The sequence below is a fragment of the Biomphalaria glabrata genome, chromosome 2 (genome assembly GCF_947242115.1).
Source record: "Biomphalaria glabrata chromosome 2, xgBioGlab47.1, whole genome shotgun sequence".
Classification (NCBI taxonomy): Eukaryota; Metazoa; Mollusca; class Gastropoda; family Planorbidae; genus Biomphalaria; species Biomphalaria glabrata.
This window is the reverse complement of record NC_074712.1, coordinates 34,705,661-34,726,227: the sequence shown is the minus strand read 5'-3', so window position 1 is coordinate 34,726,227 and position 20,567 is coordinate 34,705,661. Positions and strand designations below refer to the sequence as shown.

Genomic DNA, 20,567 nt, shown 5'->3' with positions numbered 1-20,567 from the left:
GTATATGAACACTGCTTTGTTTCAAAAATTGTTTTAATCAAATCTGTTGAGTTTGTAGCTAGTACCGTAATATTAGGATGCCAACCAATAGTCATTGTTTAACAAATGACGACATTCTTCAGGCAAAAAATATGATTGAAATCTTACATGTAATTAATGTAAATTTTATAGAATTGGAAAGTAAATAAGTGGCCATTGAGATTTCTGAACATGCGGATTTTATTTCACTTTTCTGTAAAAGAAGCTCTAGCCAATATGAAGGAAATATTACAATGTGTTAGTCGAATGAGATATTTGAAGATTTTAGGAGATTTTTCTTCTTGGCTAGTGCCTAGAATGGTCCTGATGCTTCCTAATGGGGACGAGTTAGTCACTTCCTAGCAGAATACACTGGGCTGTATTGTTGTCGACTAGTTTCAAGTAATTGTCTTGAAATGAAATAGAAATGTGTGACTTTATTAAATGTGTGGTTGAAATAAAGAAGGCCAAAGATACACAATACAATGTGGTGACTGTTTAAACCTTTTCTTTAACAAAAGCATAACATTTTTGCGCAAAGTGTTCTAAAAAAAAGCTCTTCTAAAAAAGAATCTCTGTCATACAGTAGAAATAAAAATTACAAACAAGAAGAAAATGTCAGGCGAGCAATCACAAGATGTCGGACTCAACATTTAGAAAAGAAAAAGAGGTTCATTTTTATGTGCATTAATCGTTTTTTAACTCTGAGCTTCAACTCCTACTGGAAGCAATAGCAGATAAATTAGGAGCAATGCAACCTAAAATTCTTTAGTTCAACAACCAACAAAGTATTGTAGATGTCAGTTTCAAAACTCTGGCGTAAATGATGATTTTTCAAAAGGCGACCTTCAAACAGAAATTCTATGTCTGAGACGAGATCTAAAGGCAACAAAGTTATTCTTGAAGAAAATAAAAGTTGACAGTGAATGATTCATATGCCACTGAGACCTTAAAAAATATCACTAAATCATTTAACAAAACATTCAACAATTGCTCACCATATGCTTATCTATGGCGACATGTGAAAAAGGATTTTTTAAATTAAAATTAAGAGCTTTTTGAGACAAATGAACAAATGACACTTTCACAAAAGGGAATGTTATTACAAATGAGATCGTTATAGACATGAACTTAATGAAGTTAATGACAAGTTTTCAAGTTTGAAATCCAGGGGAAAAAAACAATGTAATTTGCTAATGGTTGCATTGTTGTAAAATTGAGCTTTAGATTAATGGCAATGTCTTCGATTCCAAAGATGAAGGATGAGTGCAGAGTTTCACGTGACTACACAAACCCAGTGAACTTTAGATACATTGTAATAAACAACTGAATTTTAAAATTGAATAGACTCTAATTTTATAGTTGTTGAACAATCAAATAACGTAGGTAATTATAAACTATATGTATAACAATTGAAAAAAAAAGTTTTTTTTAAAGGAAAAGGGGGGGGGTGCGGGGTTGACATCCTGAGCTGACAGCACCGAGTGACACCCATCCTAGTGACGCCACTGACGATCATCCCAATTTGTGTAAATAAACATCGTTTGAATTCTTCATAGCTGTTATCTAATATCTAATATATCATACAGTTTTTATTCTTGTGTCCAATTAAATGTGTGTCAAGTCATCAGAGTCAGTAATATGATGAAATCAAGTCAAGAGCACTGAACAAACATATTCAAGTTCGCTGGACAATTTACAGCAAATTTATCTGAATATATTAGGGGAAAAATTAATGAAAGTACTGGGGTACTAGTTTCTACAAACAAAAGCCACACTTTTGTCTGCACTTTGAAGTGTGTACTTGTTGAATGTCAAGTTTTAATGAAATGACAGAAAGTAGATTTATAATTCGGACTTGCTACGACTTATAACTTAGTACGTTTAATGTATGGAAGCGATGCGATGGCTGCTGTTGTATCTACGATGTTTGTTCTCCTTACTGTAAGTAAATAAAATGTTGAAATTATTTGCATTCTGTTCTAGGCTTTCCACTTGATGGTGGAAGAAACCTTAATGAACACATTTTAAATCCTTTCCGGGTAAAATACTACAGTCAGTGATGCATTAGTTAATATAGGGACTTTTCTTATTCCACATGTTATGACGAATTCGTAAAGTGCTCCTAGTTTCCTTAAAGCCTGTGTAGCGTGGAACGGGTGACTTGAATCAGCCAGAAAACCCAATGACTTAGAACAGTTTAAGTTAGAACATGGATATACATAGGACGTAATTATCTTTTCTTTTGAAGAAACGTCTGTAACGTATAAGAAAAGATAAGAAATATGCAGATCTAGATCTATTTGCATAATGATCTTCGACGTTTGAAAATTTTTCGAAGCTGTTCTTCCAAGGATCAGTTCTTAACAGAGGTTTGCAATAAATTATACATTTTTTTTTATATCAGTCAGTGAGTTCATTTCTCATCTGGTACAGTTGGCAGTGGCGTAACTAGGGTTGGGGATGGGGGGGGGGGAGGTGAGAATTTCAGAATCCCCCCGGGTCCCAACTTAAGGGATCCCCCTAATGAGTGTTTGAATTTTTTTTTACATTAAATATCAAATATTACGTCATTATCTCATGTCATGATGTCGAATGTCAAAATGCAGAGGCCCCTAAAGAGGTCAAGCCCCTCGGGCCCCCAACTAATGGCAAATTCCTAGCTGGTTAATAGTACATTTCTAATTGTATTCAGCGGGAAAGTCTATGTCATTCGTTTATTTATGTTTTTTATTCGGTGTAAAATATTGTCGTGGCTATTGCTTGTATCGTTGCGTATTTTAAACATTCAATGTTATTTATTGTTACAGATCATGATTATTCATCATTTGTTTCGGAATTAAAACTTTAAATATCTTTGATTACTTCTATTCATATTAATACCACTTCTGAAGTTGCCAATATGTAACATGCATTTACGTCGATTAGTTGTTGTGTTATTAGAGAGTGAGACGCAATTTAACAACAGGGTCGTATCAGTTTTTGGAATAAAGCCTCGGGGTCCAATAACTGTTGACCCTGATAAAAAATTGTTCATGTAATCGAGTTTGGAAGACTGTGGGTAGATTGTAGACAAATTTTGTGACCGCGTATACACCGTAAGTAAATGTGGGCCCAATTAACTCTTGCTAATACTTAGACTGAAATCCTCCCGCTCCGTTCGGCGCACTGGGCGGCGAGCTGTCTCTACAGTGATCGAACATAGGTGACTTCCACAGCCTCTTTCCATCGGGTGCCCATGGAGTTTAGATCTTTTCATTTCGCTTTTACTTTTATCGGCTTCTTATTCTCGGTGACATTGTTCACCGTGTGTCCTCCTGCCTAAGGTTATGTCCCATGAATCTCATATGATGTTCAGTCACAATTTCAAGAAGGGAGCGAGTGCCCGTGCGAGAAAAGACTTTTATATTGAGACATGATCTCGGCCTGTTATTCTTAGGATCCTTCTTAGCCATCGCTGCTGAGCCACGTTTAGTCTCTTTTCAACGTTTATGGATGACTTCCACGTGTCGCAAGCATAGATGGCCGTTAGAAAGATGATTATATTGAGAAGGTGAATCTTGGTTTCTAGATTTATTCATTTGTTTGCTCTGGTGGGCTGTAGTTTTTGAAGGACAGCTCTTGCTTTCCCTATCCGTAGTGCATCTCCATCGCTTGTGTTAACGCTGCCTAAATAATAAATAGGTCAACTTTTCTATCTGTTCAACCTCTGATTGCCCAATGATGACGTGGGACAGGTTGACATGTAGCCAGTACGCATATCTTTGGTTTTATCAAAATGTATCCGGAGGCTGAGTTTGAGTGCTCCTCTATTGAGGCTCTCGGTCATTTCCTGTAACTCTACTGACTCTACTGACTCTACTTTGTAGTGCTCCTTCCCTAGAAATAGTTTACTTCACACTTGACCTGTTTTCCTACCAGTCACTGTACTTTATCAAACAAATTTACAAAATCTAGGTGAATTCAAGCAGCAGCTTCAGAAAAACTAAAGCAAAACTTAAGTCACCCTTTTCCAGTTGGGGGGGGGGGATTGAAGTTTAACATCCCTCTCCCCCCTCCTCCCCCCCCCCCAAAAAAAAAAAACTAAAGCAAAACTACAGTCATCGAATTCTAGTGGGAGTTTCGAGGTTCAAACCAAAGCCTCTTTATAAAAAGTATAAAGCAAAATTACGGTTACCAACTCCATGAGTGCAACGGTGTGTGTGTGTGTGTGGGGGTGAGGTTAAGGCTAAACCTCCTAATTAAATGTACGAGAATCAACAGCATGTGAAAAATTTAAAAAAAAACGAATAACAGAGAGACCCTAAGTTCATGGGCGTAAAAAGGGTTGGGGGAGGGGGGAGGGATGAGATTCATCTGAATTACAAATACTTCAAACAAAATCTGTATCAGTCGCTGGTCTACATTAATAAAGAGAAGAGAATAGCAGATTTGATATCAGACCTGCACTTATTTTTTCTTAGAACATTGCGATTTAGACTCCTCACAAAATACATTATATATGTATATAAAGAAAAAATGGAAAATGTTTAATTTTAAACCCTACCTACAACTTAAACCTCATTCAGAAAACGATATAAAATCCTAGCTGCATCAATGAACTCTACTCTTGTTAGACGTAAACTATTTGGTCCATTTGTTAAACTTCCTTTATTATTCTCTTACGAAAATTAAAAAGAAGATTAGTAAGAGAGTTTGATTTCTAAGCAAACTCAGCGGCGACCCAAATGAATCAGCCCTATTTTATATATTATAAAGGTAAAAAGACAGAAGCATCAAAACATATTTTTATCACCATTGTTTACCTAACAAAAGACCCAAAGGCGCCGCCAACGAGTTTATGTGAAAACACAAACTCTCCTTGTTATCGTGTTAAGGTAAATATTGGTTTATGCGTTCTTTTATTTCATTCAATTAACATGTTTTCTTTCCATAACATGGCATGGCGGATTCCTGTTGAAACATATTGAAAGGAAAAAACTGCTCGCATCTGACTGCGTTGACCCGGAAAGTTGATACTGAGCACCATCAATAAAACTACTATTACACAACCTATTTACTTTCAGATGCAAACCTACATATATGTCATAGAATGTAAGGCTAAAGTGTGCAAAACTGCGGTTGAGAATTTCACTTCTGATTACCATGACCAATGCTACTTTGTAGGACAGACAAAAGTGAAGTTTAGTGAGTCTAGACACTACTGTGATAAGTTTGAAGGAGCGTTAGCAGATTTCTGTAAAGAGTTGCTTGATTTTCTAAAGGTGAGTCACGTGATCCTTTTAGTTGTTTTCTTTACCGCCTGTAATTGTAATTGTCAGGGGCAGCTACGGCGAGAGTGAATATTTTACTTCTGTGTTGATATTTTGTTATGAAAGAGTTATATCCCTTTGTTTATATCTCCAGGCATGAATGTGAACTAGACTTGATGCTTGTGTGTTATGTTTTTTCCTTCCATTAACTTAGTGAATCTGGCAGCTACTTTTGGAGATAAGTCAAGAGAGAGAGAGAGAGAGAGAGAGAGAGAGAGAGAGAGAGAGAGGACTCTATGAGATGTTGGATTTTGAGAGTCTTAGTTATTATGTTCATACATGGATATACTCATGATAACAATTTGTATGGCCCGCGGCATATGGCTGGATATTATTATTCTTCTTGATTCTATTCTTTATGTTTATTAAATCACATGTCTGTTTATATCGGACTTTTTGTGTGTGTGTGTGTATCCCATCGACGTATTCTAAGATGTAAGTTAATCGCACTTCAAGCTCCACTCCAGGCACCCGAAAATGAATAACCCACGCAAACGTCAAGCAGTCATTATTACAAGCAAGCAAAAGGACGTTACTTTATGGTAGCTAGAACCAAAGTGATCCAAGTTTTAGTTTTCATAAGTACCCCTTAAGCCAAGTAAAAAAAGAAACCTGACAGTATTATATGAATTACTAGATCTAGTTCTATTTTTAGCGGGTGCTTTGCAAACTGCAAGAAAAAAACTAAAATGAATGATTGAAGTAGCGTAGTGGTGAGACCAACTTAGTTCTCAAACTGTAGGCCGCGCTGTTTTTAGTTAGTTTTTGTCATCAACATTTCATTTATAATTTCAACAATATATTTAGTTTCACCTATCTCTCATATTTCCACATTGAAGAAAATTAAAAGATCTGTATCTCAAGAAATGGAAGAATATTGGATCGTTGAACACGAGAAGAACTCCTCTCTTTCCTCTCTTTCCTCTCTTTCCACTTGTACCAGTATTAATGGTAGCAGCTTCAAGATGAATAATTTTACGAGCTGCGAGTCTTTACTAGTACCTATCTGTACATTTGGTGAGTCCGTTACATTTAGTTTAAGTTTGTAACTGTAGCGTATAGACATATTTTGTTCAATTTAAATCATTTTTATTGATAATTACTACTTTTTAGCGGCCCCCGCAAGGGAAAAAAGCCGCTATTAGGTTTGTGCAAAATGTCCGTCTGTCCGTCTGTCACACTCAGATCTCGAAAACTAGAAGAGATATGAAAAATATTATTTCATCATTAAATGCGGCTTGAAAAGTTTAGGTGCAACGGCTACTTTTGGTTTTCTAAAAGCAAACCGTTTAATTTATAAAATTAATTATGCAAGCGATTTTTTTCATACAAATACACCAATTCTAAAACAATTACGTAAATGTAAGGGAGGCAATGTTACAATGTGCTAACAAAGATTGAGCATCTTTCAGTATTTTCAGTATCACTAAGTCAAATATATTTTTAAAATGTACAGGAAATGTTTACAACAAATATAAATAATACTTAAAGACGTTTTTTCTGGTCAACTAGCTGCTAAAATTAAAAGAAAACATTTCTGTTTGTTTATAAAGGCTAATAATGCACTTTGTATGTAAATATCACGCACATTTTTTTAAATGAACTTTTTATGCAGCGATTTTCGTGCAGTAGCGTAACGTCGCAACATGATCAGGAGCTAAACCAATTCCTTAAACTTTTTTAAAAAATCAGATTTTATTTATTTTTTTGTTTAGTGCCCCCATACGAATAAAATAGATTATTTTTGTGCGTTTTGTCTGTTGGTCGGTCTGTCCGTCACGATTAGATTTAAAAAAACTAGAACTCTAAAAGCTATTGAAAATTTGATTTACCCTTTAATGTTCCTCCCGTAACATCTCAATAGTTTTAAGTATCTAAAATTGATTGTTCCGGATTTTTTTGTGCAAAACTAATCAACGCCAACAAATGTTTCTTTGCTCTTCTAACTTATATTACATTCAATTTCCATGCTTAAACGTTGCAAAAACACATTATCAATAATATGTTGTTCCGTTTTTTTATGTAAATAGCATATTAATGCTAAATCAAAATCTCTATACTGACTTATATTTCATTAAGTGTAAAAATGTTCCGGATATTGTTTTATAAAACATGAATTATGCCTAATGATTGTTTGAAATCGCATAATTTACTAATATTACACTTATATTATTTGACAATGCGTCACTATAATTTGGTTATCAATATCAAATTGTTCCGTATTTTCATCTTTAAACAAATTTTAAAAATGTCGACAATAGGTTGTTCAGGGCTTTAAACAAAAATAAATTAATTAGAATCGATTACTGAAAATTACTTTTTAGACATTTAATTTTCTTGTAAAACATAACATAGAAGTTTTGTAATCGATAAAGAATGTCCCGGATTTTGTTTCTTACAAATCGTCGCCAGAAATTTCCGAATTTATTTAAAAATCTATTAACGCCAAATGATTGTTTGAACTCCCTCTTCTAATTAATAAACAAATAATCTTCTCATTTACGAAATAATTTTTTTACGGATTTTTATGAAAAATATTTTAACTCACTTCTCTCTTACAGTACATTTAACTTTCTACCTAAAACATTAAAAAATCTTATTATCGTTAATATTATGTTCCGATTTTTAAGGAAAACAGAATCCAAACACCAAAGTAAGGTATGAAAATCTCTTCACATGGCTGTAGTACATCTAATTTTTATACGCGACCATCCAAAAAATTTAATTAACGGTATTACATTTATCTGAAATTCTCTTTTTCTTTTACTATTTATACAAACATCCGGAACAATCTATTATATAAACTTTTCAATTGTGTTCATACCTAAAAATTATTGAGATGTTTTGAAACGTAAAATAAAGGTTAATCAATTTTTAATAACTTTTAGTTGTTGTTTTTTTTTACATCAAGATGACCGACAGACCGACTGACAGACAAAACGCAAAAACAATACGGCTTTGATCCTCTTTAAATAAATTATATTAGAACTCAGTGCACCAATGTCTATGAACCCTCCTTAAATATCTCGTGTAAATAAAGACATTTTTTTATGGTACCGGTACTAGCCTATTGTGAGGTAATGGAATTTTTTTTCTTTGACGTCATATGAATGAACTCTTTAAATGTAATGCTAAAAGAACGCACTCTGTGCACCAATGTCTATTAACCCTCGAAAAATTGCTCTTATTGATGAAAACATATTTTAGTCTAACTAAGCCGTGTGACGTATTGTTTTTTTTTTCCTTTGACGTCATATGGAATGAATTCTTTAAATGAAATGTTAAAAGAATGCACTCGGTGCACCAATGTCTATGAACACTCGATAAATGGCTCGTATTGATGAAGGTGATTTTTAGTCTAGCTAGGCCGTGTGACGTAGTGTTTTTTTTTCCTTTGACGTCATATGGAATGAATTCTTTAAATGAAATGCTAAAAGAATGCACTCGGTGCACCAATGTCTATGAACACTCGATAAATGGCTCGTATTGATGAATGCGATTTTTAGTCTAGCTAGGCCGTGTGACGTAGTGTTGTTTTTTTTCCTCTGACGTTATATGGAATTAATTCTTCAAATGAAATGAAAAAAGAACTCGGTATAGTAATGTTTATTAAGCCTCGTTATGTGACTCGCGTTTAAAAAAAAATGATATCTTGATTTAGATCTAATGTAGATTTTTAAAACTAGATCTAGATTTTTATTACAGTATATCTAGATCTGGATTTATATTCTAATTAAAATTATTTTAGAGTCTAGATCTAGAATTTCTAGATCTAGTTTAGACTAAAATAGACTAGATTAAGATGTAGAATTTCAATTTCTAAACTTAAAGTGTAAAAAAAAAGTGTAGATTTTCATTTCCAGATATTTTGATCAATATTGCAATGTTATAATATACTAAAACTAATCTACTATTTTTTATTTAATTTAAATTTAAATTTACGGCAATTGAATCCTTGAAACATTATTACTTTTGACCATCAAAATTAAATCCCCTCTTGAATATTATTTGCGAATATGCAGATCCGACAGGGATCCGACTTCGACGGGGGCCGCCTCTGAGTTTGTGTAACACTAACTCTCTTTGTAATCTTGTTCTTTTAGTTTCAATTTGAGTTAGATTTTACCATTAGTAAAATCACTAACTTAGAGACACTAAAAGACAGAAGAATAAAAAGTTATGATACGTAAAATACTAATGCATAATTTACAAATAGAAAAACAAAGCCTAATGAAATACTTAGACAGGCATAAAGATAGAGGCACATTTTATTTTATTTCTATGCTAGAACTAATTCCTACAAGTGCTCCTTCTTCCCTAGAGTCATTAGATAATGGAATGGTTTACCTGAATCAGCCATGAAAATCAACGACTTTGCATAGTTTAAGTCATTGATGAACATGCATGACTAGATTGACACATGAAGTAACGTCTGTAAGATTTACAAGATAAGATAATTATTCATTTGTTGTATCACTGACCCTAATAAAAAAAAGAGCACCGTCTTCTTACATAATAAAATAAAGAAAGTTTGTGTTGCATACGAAAAGATAGGCTGGCCATACAGCCCTTGCGATCTAAAGGGCAGATGATGTAAAGGTCATCTGTTTCTGTGGCACACTGTTAACAATGGTGTCACGTGGCCAGCAAAACGACAAACCGTCTTTTCTTTTTCCCAAATATTGTCAGTTACCCATTAGAGCTGTGTGGACTCATTTGCATCATAAGGATCCTAAAATGAAAATCCCAGTCTTTCACAGGTTTCGAACCCGGGACCTGTCAGTTCGGAAGCCAAGGGCTTCACCACTCAGCCGCCGTGCCTCCTATTGATACATTTGTGCATATAAAATGTTTACTAAGTGAAAGAAAAACCAACAAAGCTGTAAGCTTGACGAAGATGAAAGGTTGCACTAAATATTGAGTTACTGAATCTAATACCTGTGTGTTTAACACAAAAAAATGTTCTGTTAACTTGTGTGATGTGAGTAAAATGGATGTGAAAACCTGTTCCTATAGTCCACCACAAAATGAGCTTTCCTTGACGTCATTGTGCCAAGTTCACCTGAATAAATCTATGATATATTTTCAGCAACAAGTTATCTCGATGTTGACGGATGTTTCAAGGCATGTGATAAGCTTGTGACAAAACATTCTCAAACTCCATTCACGTCGACATTATCCACGAAAGTGAACAACACAATGGCATTCTTCAATTCAACCAGTTCATCACAGACAAGCAGCGACCTTGAAGAGTCATGCGAGTGTGACCATGACGTCACTGAGTCAAGTAAGTTGACGTCACAGAGTCAATAAAGTTGACGTCACAGAGTCAAGTAAGTTGACGTCACAGAGTCAAGTAATTTGATGTCACTGAGTCAAGTAAGTTGACGTAACAGAGTAAAGTAGGTTGACGTCACAGAGTCAAGTAAGTTGACGTCACAGAGTCAAGTAAGTTGACGTTACAGATTCAAGTAAGTTGACGTCACAGAGCCAAGTAAGTGGACGTCCTAAAGAGGAAGATATAGAAGACATAAGTCTATAACAAGATTCTCATGTCACGTGATACAACGACTAGGTTTGTCTAGGTCTAAACATTGCATTCAAATTGTTATTAAATTTTCCATTTTGTAGCCTCTGAGTTGGAATCATGATAAGTTACTGAATTAAACACACTTTCTTTAAAGACAAAGAAACTCAAAGTTTACGTATAGCATGCGGAGGTAGACTGTATAGCATGCGGAGGTAGACTGTATAGCATGCGGAGGTAGACTGTATAGCATGCGGAGGTAGACTGTATAGCATGCGGAGGTAGACTGTATAGCATGCGGAGGTAGACTGTATAGCATGCGGAGGTAGACTGTATAGCATGCGGAGGTAGACTGTATAGCATGCGGAGGTAGACTGTATAGCATGCGGAGGTAGACTGCATTGTGAGGCCTAAACAGAATTGACCTCATTCACCAATCGTAAACAAACAACATTTAGCCACGTGACAATATTGATAAAACAATGAAAAAAACGTATCACGTGACAGCCTTTATGGATTGCGTAAACTGTATAGAAGAGATAGAGAACCACGTGGCTAAATGTTGTTTGTTTACGATTGGTGAATGAGGTCGTTTTAGACCTGTGACAGGCGAACTTTTTAAGATGCGGGTTAAAAACTTAAGGGGAAAATTTTGGCGGGCCTTTTTTTTTTATAGAAAAATACATAAATGTTGTATTTGATTGAATGATACCAAAACGTCAACATGAAGAGGAAATTGTTTGGATAGCAGATCACCGACATTTAGGTCCAACTTTAGATGTTATTAGTCTTAACAGTGAACTAAGGTTTATCTAGCACAGCTTTTTCCAAGTCTATTGCCTCGAATTAATTTCAGAATTTCTAAGATAGTCATCCTTCACCCCAGCCAGTGTATTTATCCTGGTGTAATGTAAGAGGTAATTTGTAGCTACCGAATTGACAAATAGAAAAAGTTGCTTCTTGAAATCTTGAGTAGAATATCATCAGCAAATTAATTTTCCCGTGTATTTATCACGTATCTTAACAGAAGTTAACATCTAATTTATTAATTTGACAGAAAATCTGTAAAAAATTTGAACATTCAAGTGTTCAAATATTTCATATCTAGCAGACCATTTTCCTCATGGAAGAAATTTTTTTTTCAGTTTCCAAATTCTCCCAAAAATTACGTCCTGCAGTTATTGTCGTGTAGTAAACGCATAGAGTGAAGAATTATTACAATTGTCTGTGAGTAATCCCACTGGAACAAATATTTACAAGCATTACTATGACATTAAAGGCTGGTTTATATTTAAGACAGTTTGACATTGAGGACTGGTTTATATTTAAGACAGTTTGACATTAAGGGCTGGTTTATATTTAAGACAGTTTGACATTGAGGACTGGTTTATATTTAAGACAGTTTGACATTAAGGGCTGGTTTATATTTAAGACAGTTTGACATTAAGGGCTGGTTTATATTTAAGACAGTTTGACATTAAGGGCTGGTTTATATTTAAGACAGTTTGACATTAAGGGCTGGTTTATATTTAAGACAGTTTGACATTAAGGACTGGTTTATATTTAAGACAGTTTGACATTGAGGACTGGTTTATATTTAAGACAGTTTGACATTAAGGGCTGGTTTATATTTAAGACAGTTTGACATTAAGGGCTGGTTTATATTTAAGACAGTTTGACATTAAGGGCTGGTTTATATTTAAGACAGTTTGACATTGAGGACTGGTTTATATTTAAGACAGTTTGACATTGAGGACTGGTTTATATTTAAGACCGTTTTATAAATAATAAATATCAAAATTAAGTCACTTGATTGAGGCACATTTGATGTTCACCGAAATTTTAGGCAAAACAACAAGGCTTAAATCATTAAAAAACAATAAATGAACATTAGACTCACGTTTCAATATGAATTAAAAGCTTGAATTATTTTGTCATTGTGATTGAAATTGTTATTTTTAATAATTATTACAAAACATGTGACGGTCGGATGAAACCTTTCTGATGGCCGGAGTTGTCCCGAGGGTCGTAGTTTGCCCACCATTGATTTAAACATAGTTTAGACATAATTATAATTAGCATTATTTAGACAGAGTGTATCGCTCTCGAATCTACGCTTATTCTATTCTAATCAGTGAACATTTTTGGATTATTTTCTTTCTTACAGACAAAGTGTCTGAGATTGTGGCAATTTTAATGGGATTAAGTTTCTTCATTTCGATTGTAATAAATCTCTTATTAGCGCTTCAAATGTAAGTACTATTTGTTAGCATTAATTACTGAAGTATGGACAGACTGACCACACGATACGAATAAGACCTTCTCTGCAAGTCAAGAGCTTAAAAATGTTAATCCTAAAAATTACATTAAGCTTTTTAAAATATATAGCTTATCAATATTTTCTTATTCTGGACACAGAATAAATCAAAGTCTTCATTTGTGTACATCCCCTATTTGTAGGGCAGAGAATATGTTTTATGCAAATTGGTAATTAACTTCGCTCTTGTTTGAAATACAATGTTGGAGCTCTTGTGTATTTTTACAATAGCTCTATTTAAGTTCTAACTTCATGGAACCTGGACGCTGATCTCAAAAACGATTTTCCTAGAAATGTAACAGTTGCTGAGAAAAGAATTGATTGATTCGTCACACAGTGAAAACTCTAGTTTGACTATTATAATTTTTCAAAGTAAAAAATAAATAAATGTAAATTTGGCTGGAGACTATAGATAGGTCTAGTGCAAACATGGCGTAGTCAGCCGTTTTACCGTATATTTGAGTAAATTTGAAGTTGTTTCAACTTTATTGAAGTTTATAAGCAATGCTTATATTTTTTAAGTAAATCTAATATAATTACATATAGATTCTAAATCAAGAAGTAGATCTAGACTAGATCTTAAGAGTTCTAAAACAGAACTTTAGGTCTAGTGTTAAATCTATAATGAACAAACCAATAAATAATGGCACAATTACGGCTTCTTCATCAGATAGTGTGTGTGTGCTGCTTATTGTCTAGCATCTAACGTTGTCACATGTTCCATACCCGAATTGAACTAAACATTTTTTAAATGATTATTATTTTTTTTTATTATATTTGAAAATTAATAATAACGCCTTAAAAATATTTTTATAATGATTTTCTTGTTATATTAACTATGACGCGTTTCTTTTAATGTTTTAGAGTGTGTAAATTTAAGAAAGTCAAGAATTTCACTTCCCAAGAGGAAAAGATTGTTAGTTTCACGAAAGACTTTTTACAAAATAAATTGACTTCAGGAGATAATTATGAAACGATGACTTCAGGAGAAAATTATGAAGAGATGACGTATGACAACGATCCACCCAAGTCAAAACAAGGCCAGAGGCGTGGCACCAATGTGGAAGACTATGGCACTTACAGCGCGATAAGCGATTAAGCTCAAACAGAACATGACACAAAGAGACAACACGAAGTCCCAGACACACAACCTGTAGGTTTGAACTCTGAACATGACACAAAGAGACAACACCAAGTCCCAGACACACAACCTGTAGGTTTGAACTCTGAACATGACACAAAGAGACAACAAGAAGTCCCAGACACACAACCTGTAGGTTTGAACTCTGGACATGACACAAAGAGACAACACCAAGTCCCAGACACACAACCTGTAGGTTTGAACTCTGAACATGACACAAAGAGACAACACGAAGGCCCAGACACACAACCTGTAGGTTTGAACTCTGAACATGACACAAAGAGACAACACCAAGTCCCAGACACACAACCTGTAGGTTTGAACTCTGGACATGACACAAAGAGACAACACCAAGTCCCAGACACACAACCAGTAGGTTTGAACTCTGAACATGACACAAAGAGACAACACCAAGTCCCAGACACACAACCTGTAGGTTTGAACTCTGAACATGACACAAAGAGACAACACCAAGTCCCAGACACACAACCTGTAGGTTTGAACTCTGAACATGACACAAAGAGACAACACCAAGTCCCAGACACACAACCTGTAGGTTTGAACTCTGAACATGACACAAAGAGACAACACCAAGTCTCAGACACACAACCTGTAGGTTTGAACTCTGAACATGACACAAAGAGACAACACCAAGTCCCAGACACACAACCTGTAGGTTTGAACTCTGGACATGACACAAAGAGAAAACACCAAGTCCCAGACACACAACCTGTAGGTTTGAACTCTGAACATGACACAAAGAGACAACACCAAGTCCCAGACACACAACCTGTAGGTTTGAACTCTGAACATGACACAAAGAGACAACACCAAGTCCCAGACACACAACCTGTAGGTTTGAACTCTGAACATGACACAAAGAGACAACACCAAGTCCCAGACACACAACCTGTAGGTTTGAACTCTGAACATGACACAAAGAGACAACACCAAGTCCCAGACACACAACCTGTAGGTTTGAACTCTGAACATGACACAAAGAGATAACACAATGTCCCAGACACACAACCTGTAGGTTTGAACTCTGGACATGACACAAAGAGATAACACCAAGTCCCAGACACACAACCTGTAGGTTTGAACTCTGAACATGACACAAAGAGACAACACCAAGTCCCAGACACACAACCTGTAGGTTTGAACTCTGAACATGACACAAAGAGACAACACCAAGTCCCAGACACACAACCTGTAGGTTTGAACTCTGAACATGACACAAAGAGACAACACCAAGTCCCAGACACACAACCTGTAGGTTTGAACTCTGAACATGACACAAAGAGACAACACCAAGTCCCAGACACACAACCTGTAGGTTTGAACTCTGAACATGACACAAAGAGACAACACCAAGTCCCAGACCTGTAGGTTTGAACTCTGAACATGACACAAAGAGACAACACCAAGTCTCAGACACACAACCTGTAGGTTTGAACTCTGAACATGAAACAAAGAGACAACACCAAGTCCAAGACACACAACCTGTAGGTTTGAACTCTGGACATGACACAAAGAGACAACACCAAGTCCCAGACACACAACCTGTAGGTTTGAACTCTGGACATGACACAAAGAGACAACACCAAGTCCCAGACACACAACCTGTAGGTTTGAACTCTGAACATGACACAAAGAGACAACACCAAGTCCCAGACACACAACCTGTAGGTTTGAACTCTGAACATGACACAAAGAGACAACACCAAGTCCCAGACACACAACCTGTAGGTTTGAACTCTGAACATAACACAAAGAGACAACACCAAGTCCCAGACACACAACCTGTAGGTTTGAACTCTGGACATGACACAAAGAGACAACACCAAGTCCCAGACACACAACCTGTAGGTTTGAACTCTGAACATGACACAAAGAGACAACACCAAGTCCCAGACACACAACCTGTAGGTTTGAACTCTGAACATGACACAAAGAGACAACACCAAGTCCCAGACACACAACCTGTAGGTTTGAACTCTGAACATGACACAAAGAGACAACACCAAGTCTCAGACACACAACCTGTAGGTTTGAACTCTGAACATGACACAAAGAGACAACACCAAGTCCAAGACACACAACCTGTAGGTTTGAACTCTGGACATGACACAAAGAGACAACACCAAGTCCCAGACACACAACCTGTAGGTTTGAACTCTGAACATGACACAAATAGACAACACGAAGGCCCAGACACACAACCTGTAGGTTTGAACTCTGAACATGACACAAAGAGACAACACCAAGTCCCAGACACACAACCTGTAGGTTTGAACTCTGGACATGACACAAAGAGACAACACCAAGTCCCAGACACACAACCTGTAGGTTTGAACTCTGAACATGACACAAAGAGACAACACAATGTCCCAGACACACAACCTGTAGGTTTGAACTCTGAACATGACACAAAGAGACAACACCAAGTCCCAGACACACAACCTGTAGTTTTGAACTCTGAACATGACACAAAGAGACAACACGAAGGCCCAGACACACAACCTGTAGGTTTGAACTCTGAACATGACACAAAGAGACAACACCAAGTCCCAGACACACAACCTGTAGGTTTGAACTCTGGACATGACACAAAGAGACAACACCAAGTCCCAGACACACAACCAGTAGGTTTGAACTCTGAACATGACACAAAGAGACAACACCAAGTCCCAGACACACAACCTGTAGGTTTGAACTCTGAACATGACACAAAGAGACAACACCAAGTCCCAGACACACAACCTGTAGGTTTGAACTCTGAACATGACACAAAGAGACAACACCAAGTCCCAGACACACAACCTGTAGGTTTGAACTCTGAACATGACACAAAGAGACAACACCAAGTCTCAGACACACAACCTGTAGGTTTGAACTCTGAACATGACACAAAGAGACAACACCAAGTCCCAGACACACAACCTGTAGGTTTGAACTCTGGACATGACACAAAGAGAAAACACCAAGTCCCAGACACACAACCTGTAGGTTTGAACTCTGAACATGACACAAAGAGACAACACCAAGTCCCAGACACACAACCTGTAGGTTTGAACTCTGAACATGACACAAAGAGACAACACCAAGTCCCAGACACACAACCTGTAGGTTTGAACTCTGAACATGACACAAAGAGACAACACCAAGTCCCAGACACACAACCTGTAGGTTTGAACTCTGAACATGACACAAAGAGACAACACCAAGTCCCAGACACACAACCTGTAGGTTTGAACTCTGAACATGACACAAAGAGATAACACAATGTCCCAGACACACAACCTGTAGGTTTGAACTCTGGACATGACACAAAGAGATAACACCAAGTCCCAGACACACAACCTGTAGGTTTGAACTCTGAACATGACACAAAGAGACAACACCAAGTCCCAGACACACAACCTGTAGGTTTGAACTCTGAACATGACACAAAGAGACAACACCAAGTCCCAGACACACAACCTGTAGGTTTGAACTCTGAACATGACACAAAGAGACAACACCAAGTCCCAGACACACAACCTGTAGGTTTGAACTCTGAACATGACACAAAGAGACAACACCAAGTCCCAGACACACAACCTGTAGGTTTGAACTCTGAACATGACACAAAGAGACAACACCAAGTCCCAGACCTGTAGGTTTGAACTCTGAACATGACACAAAGAGACAACACCAAGTCTCAGACACACAACCTGTAGGTTTGAACTCTGAACATGACACAAAGAGACAACACCAAGTCCAAGACACACAACCTGTAGGTTTGAACTCTGGACATGACACAAAGAGACAACACCAAGTCCCAGACACACAACCTGTAGGTTTGAACTCTGGACATGACACAAAGAGACAACACCAAGTCCCAGACACACAACCTGTAGGTTTGAACTCTGAACATGACACAAAGAGACAACACCAAGTCCCAGACACACAACCTGTAGGTTTGAACTCTGAACATGACACAAAGAGACAACACCAAGTCCCAGACACACAACCTGTAGGTTTGAACTCTGAACATAACACAAAGAGACAACACCAAGTCCCAGACACACAACCTGTAGGTTTGAACTCTGGACATGACACAAAGAGACAACACCAAGTCCCAGACACACAACCTGTAGGTTTGAACTCTGAACATGACACAAAGAGACAACACCAAGTCCCAGACACACAACCTGTAGGTTTGAACTCTGAACATGACACAAAGAGACAACACCAAGTCCCAGACACACAACCTGTAGGTTTGAACTCTGAACATGACACAAAGAGACAACACCAAGTCTCAGACACACAACCTGTAGGTTTGAACTCTGAACATGACACAAAGAGACAACACCAAGTCCAAGACACACAACCTGTAGGTTTGAACTCTGGACATGACACAAAGAGACAACACCAAGTCCCAGACACACAACCTGTAGGTTTGAACTCTGGACATGACACAAAGAGACAACACGAAGGCCCAGACACACAACCTGTAGGTTTGAACTCTGAACATGACACAAAGAGACAACACCAAGTCCCAGACACACAACCTGTAGGTTTGAACTCTGGACATGACACAAAGAGACAACACCAAGTCCCAGACACCCAACCTGTAGGTTTGAACTCTGAACATGACACAAAGAGACAACACAATGTCCCAGACACACAACCTGTAGGTTTGAACTCTGAACATGACACAAAGAGACAACACCAAGTCCCAGACACACAACCTGTAGTTTTGAACTCTGAACATGACACAAAGAGACAACACCAAGTCCCAGACACACAACCTGTAGGTTTGAACTCTGAACATGACACAAAGAGACAACACCAAGTCCCAGACACACAACCTGTAGGTTTGAACTCTGGACATGACACAAAGAGACAACACCAAGTCCCAGACACACAACCTGTAGGCTTGAACTCTGAACATGACACAAAGAGACAACACCAAGTCCCAGACACACAACCTGTAGGTTTGAACTCTGGACATGACACAAAGAGACAACACCAAGTCCCAGACACACAACCTGTAGGCTTGAACTCTGAACATGACACAAAGAGACAACACCAAGTCCCAGACACACAACCTGTAGGTTTGAACTCTGGACATGACACAAAGAGACAACACCAAGTCCCAGACACACAACCTGTAGGCTTGAACTCTGAACATGACACAAAGAGACAACACCAAGTCCCAGACACACAACCTGTAGGTTTGAACTCTGGACATGACACAAAGAGACAACACCAAGTCCCAGACACACAACCTGTAGGTTTGAACTCTGGACATGACACAAAGAGACAACACCAAGTCCCAGACACACAACCTGTAGGTTTGAACTCTGGACATGACACAAAGAGACAACACCAAGTCCCAGACACACAACCTGTAGGTTTGAACTCTGGACATGACACAAAGAGACAACACCAAGTCCCAGACACACAACCTGTAGGTTTGAACTCTGAACATGACACAAAGAGACAACACCAAGTCCCAGACACACAACCTGTAGGTTTGAACTCTGAACATGACACAAAGAGACAACACCAAGTCCCAGACACACAACCTGTAGGTTTGAACTCTGACAGCCCAACTTATCAGGCGATCATGTACGCCGCGCTGGACCACAGTGGTGCTCAGTTTGCACTTGTGAAATCTTGCATCATGTATATGGTCTGGGCAGTGTCCACTCCTCACTTGATAGTTTGCTGTAGGCCTTGGATGCAAAATGTTTTAATAAAATATAAATCTAGTGTGCTTAAATATTCTTGTTTCTTGATTTTACATTTTTATAGTTTGGTAAAGTGTTTTTTTTTTAATCCAAATTGTATCTACAGAAATATGTTTGATGCTTAAAAAGAAATCAATCACTATTCTATGACAAAACACAAAGACCCGTTATTGACAAACTTTATAATGACTTTATTATGCAAGTAACATAAAAACAGAGGTTTTTAAGACAATTCCTCTTTTATAATGTAACATTCCTACATGACCAGCAATGCCCAACAATTTGTTTATTTTGGCCAGAACATTCTTTTCGCTTCATACCGCACCCCAGACACATACACGCACTCATATTTTGGGCCCTTTTATTCTAGTAGCGAGGGGTGCGGTAGCTGAGTGGTTAAGTGCTTGGCTTCTTGAACCTGAGATCCTGGGTTCGAATATCGATGAAGACTGGGATTTTGGAATTTCGGGATTTTTAGGGCGCCCTTGAGTCCACCCAACTTTTATAGATG

General features: G+C 37.2%; 1 protein-coding gene across 2 annotated transcripts; it reads left to right on the top strand.

Moving 5' to 3' along the window:
* The first annotated feature begins 1,765 nt into the window (after nucleotides 1-1,765).
* LOC106076964 (uncharacterized) lies at nucleotides 1,766-14,773 on the top strand. 2 transcript variants are annotated; one of them, XR_008776559.1, is made up of 7 exons: nucleotides 1,766-1,962; nucleotides 5,085-5,282; nucleotides 6,170-6,347; nucleotides 10,420-10,617; nucleotides 13,025-13,109; nucleotides 14,039-14,331; nucleotides 14,452-14,544. XR_008776559.1 is itself a non-coding variant. In XM_013237762.2 (6 exons), exons 1-6 carry the CDS (start codon nucleotides 1,906-1,908, stop codon nucleotides 14,271-14,273), a joined length of 951 nt encoding a protein of 316 aa, XP_013093216.2. In that variant the 5' UTR covers nucleotides 1,766-1,905; the 3' UTR covers nucleotides 14,274-14,773. The 2 variants fall into 2 exon arrangements, 1 of the variants encoding a protein (XP_013093216.2); XM_013237762.2 differs by having other exon boundaries at nucleotides 14,039-14,773.
* The last annotated feature ends 5,794 nt before the right edge of the window (nucleotides 14,774-20,567 follow it).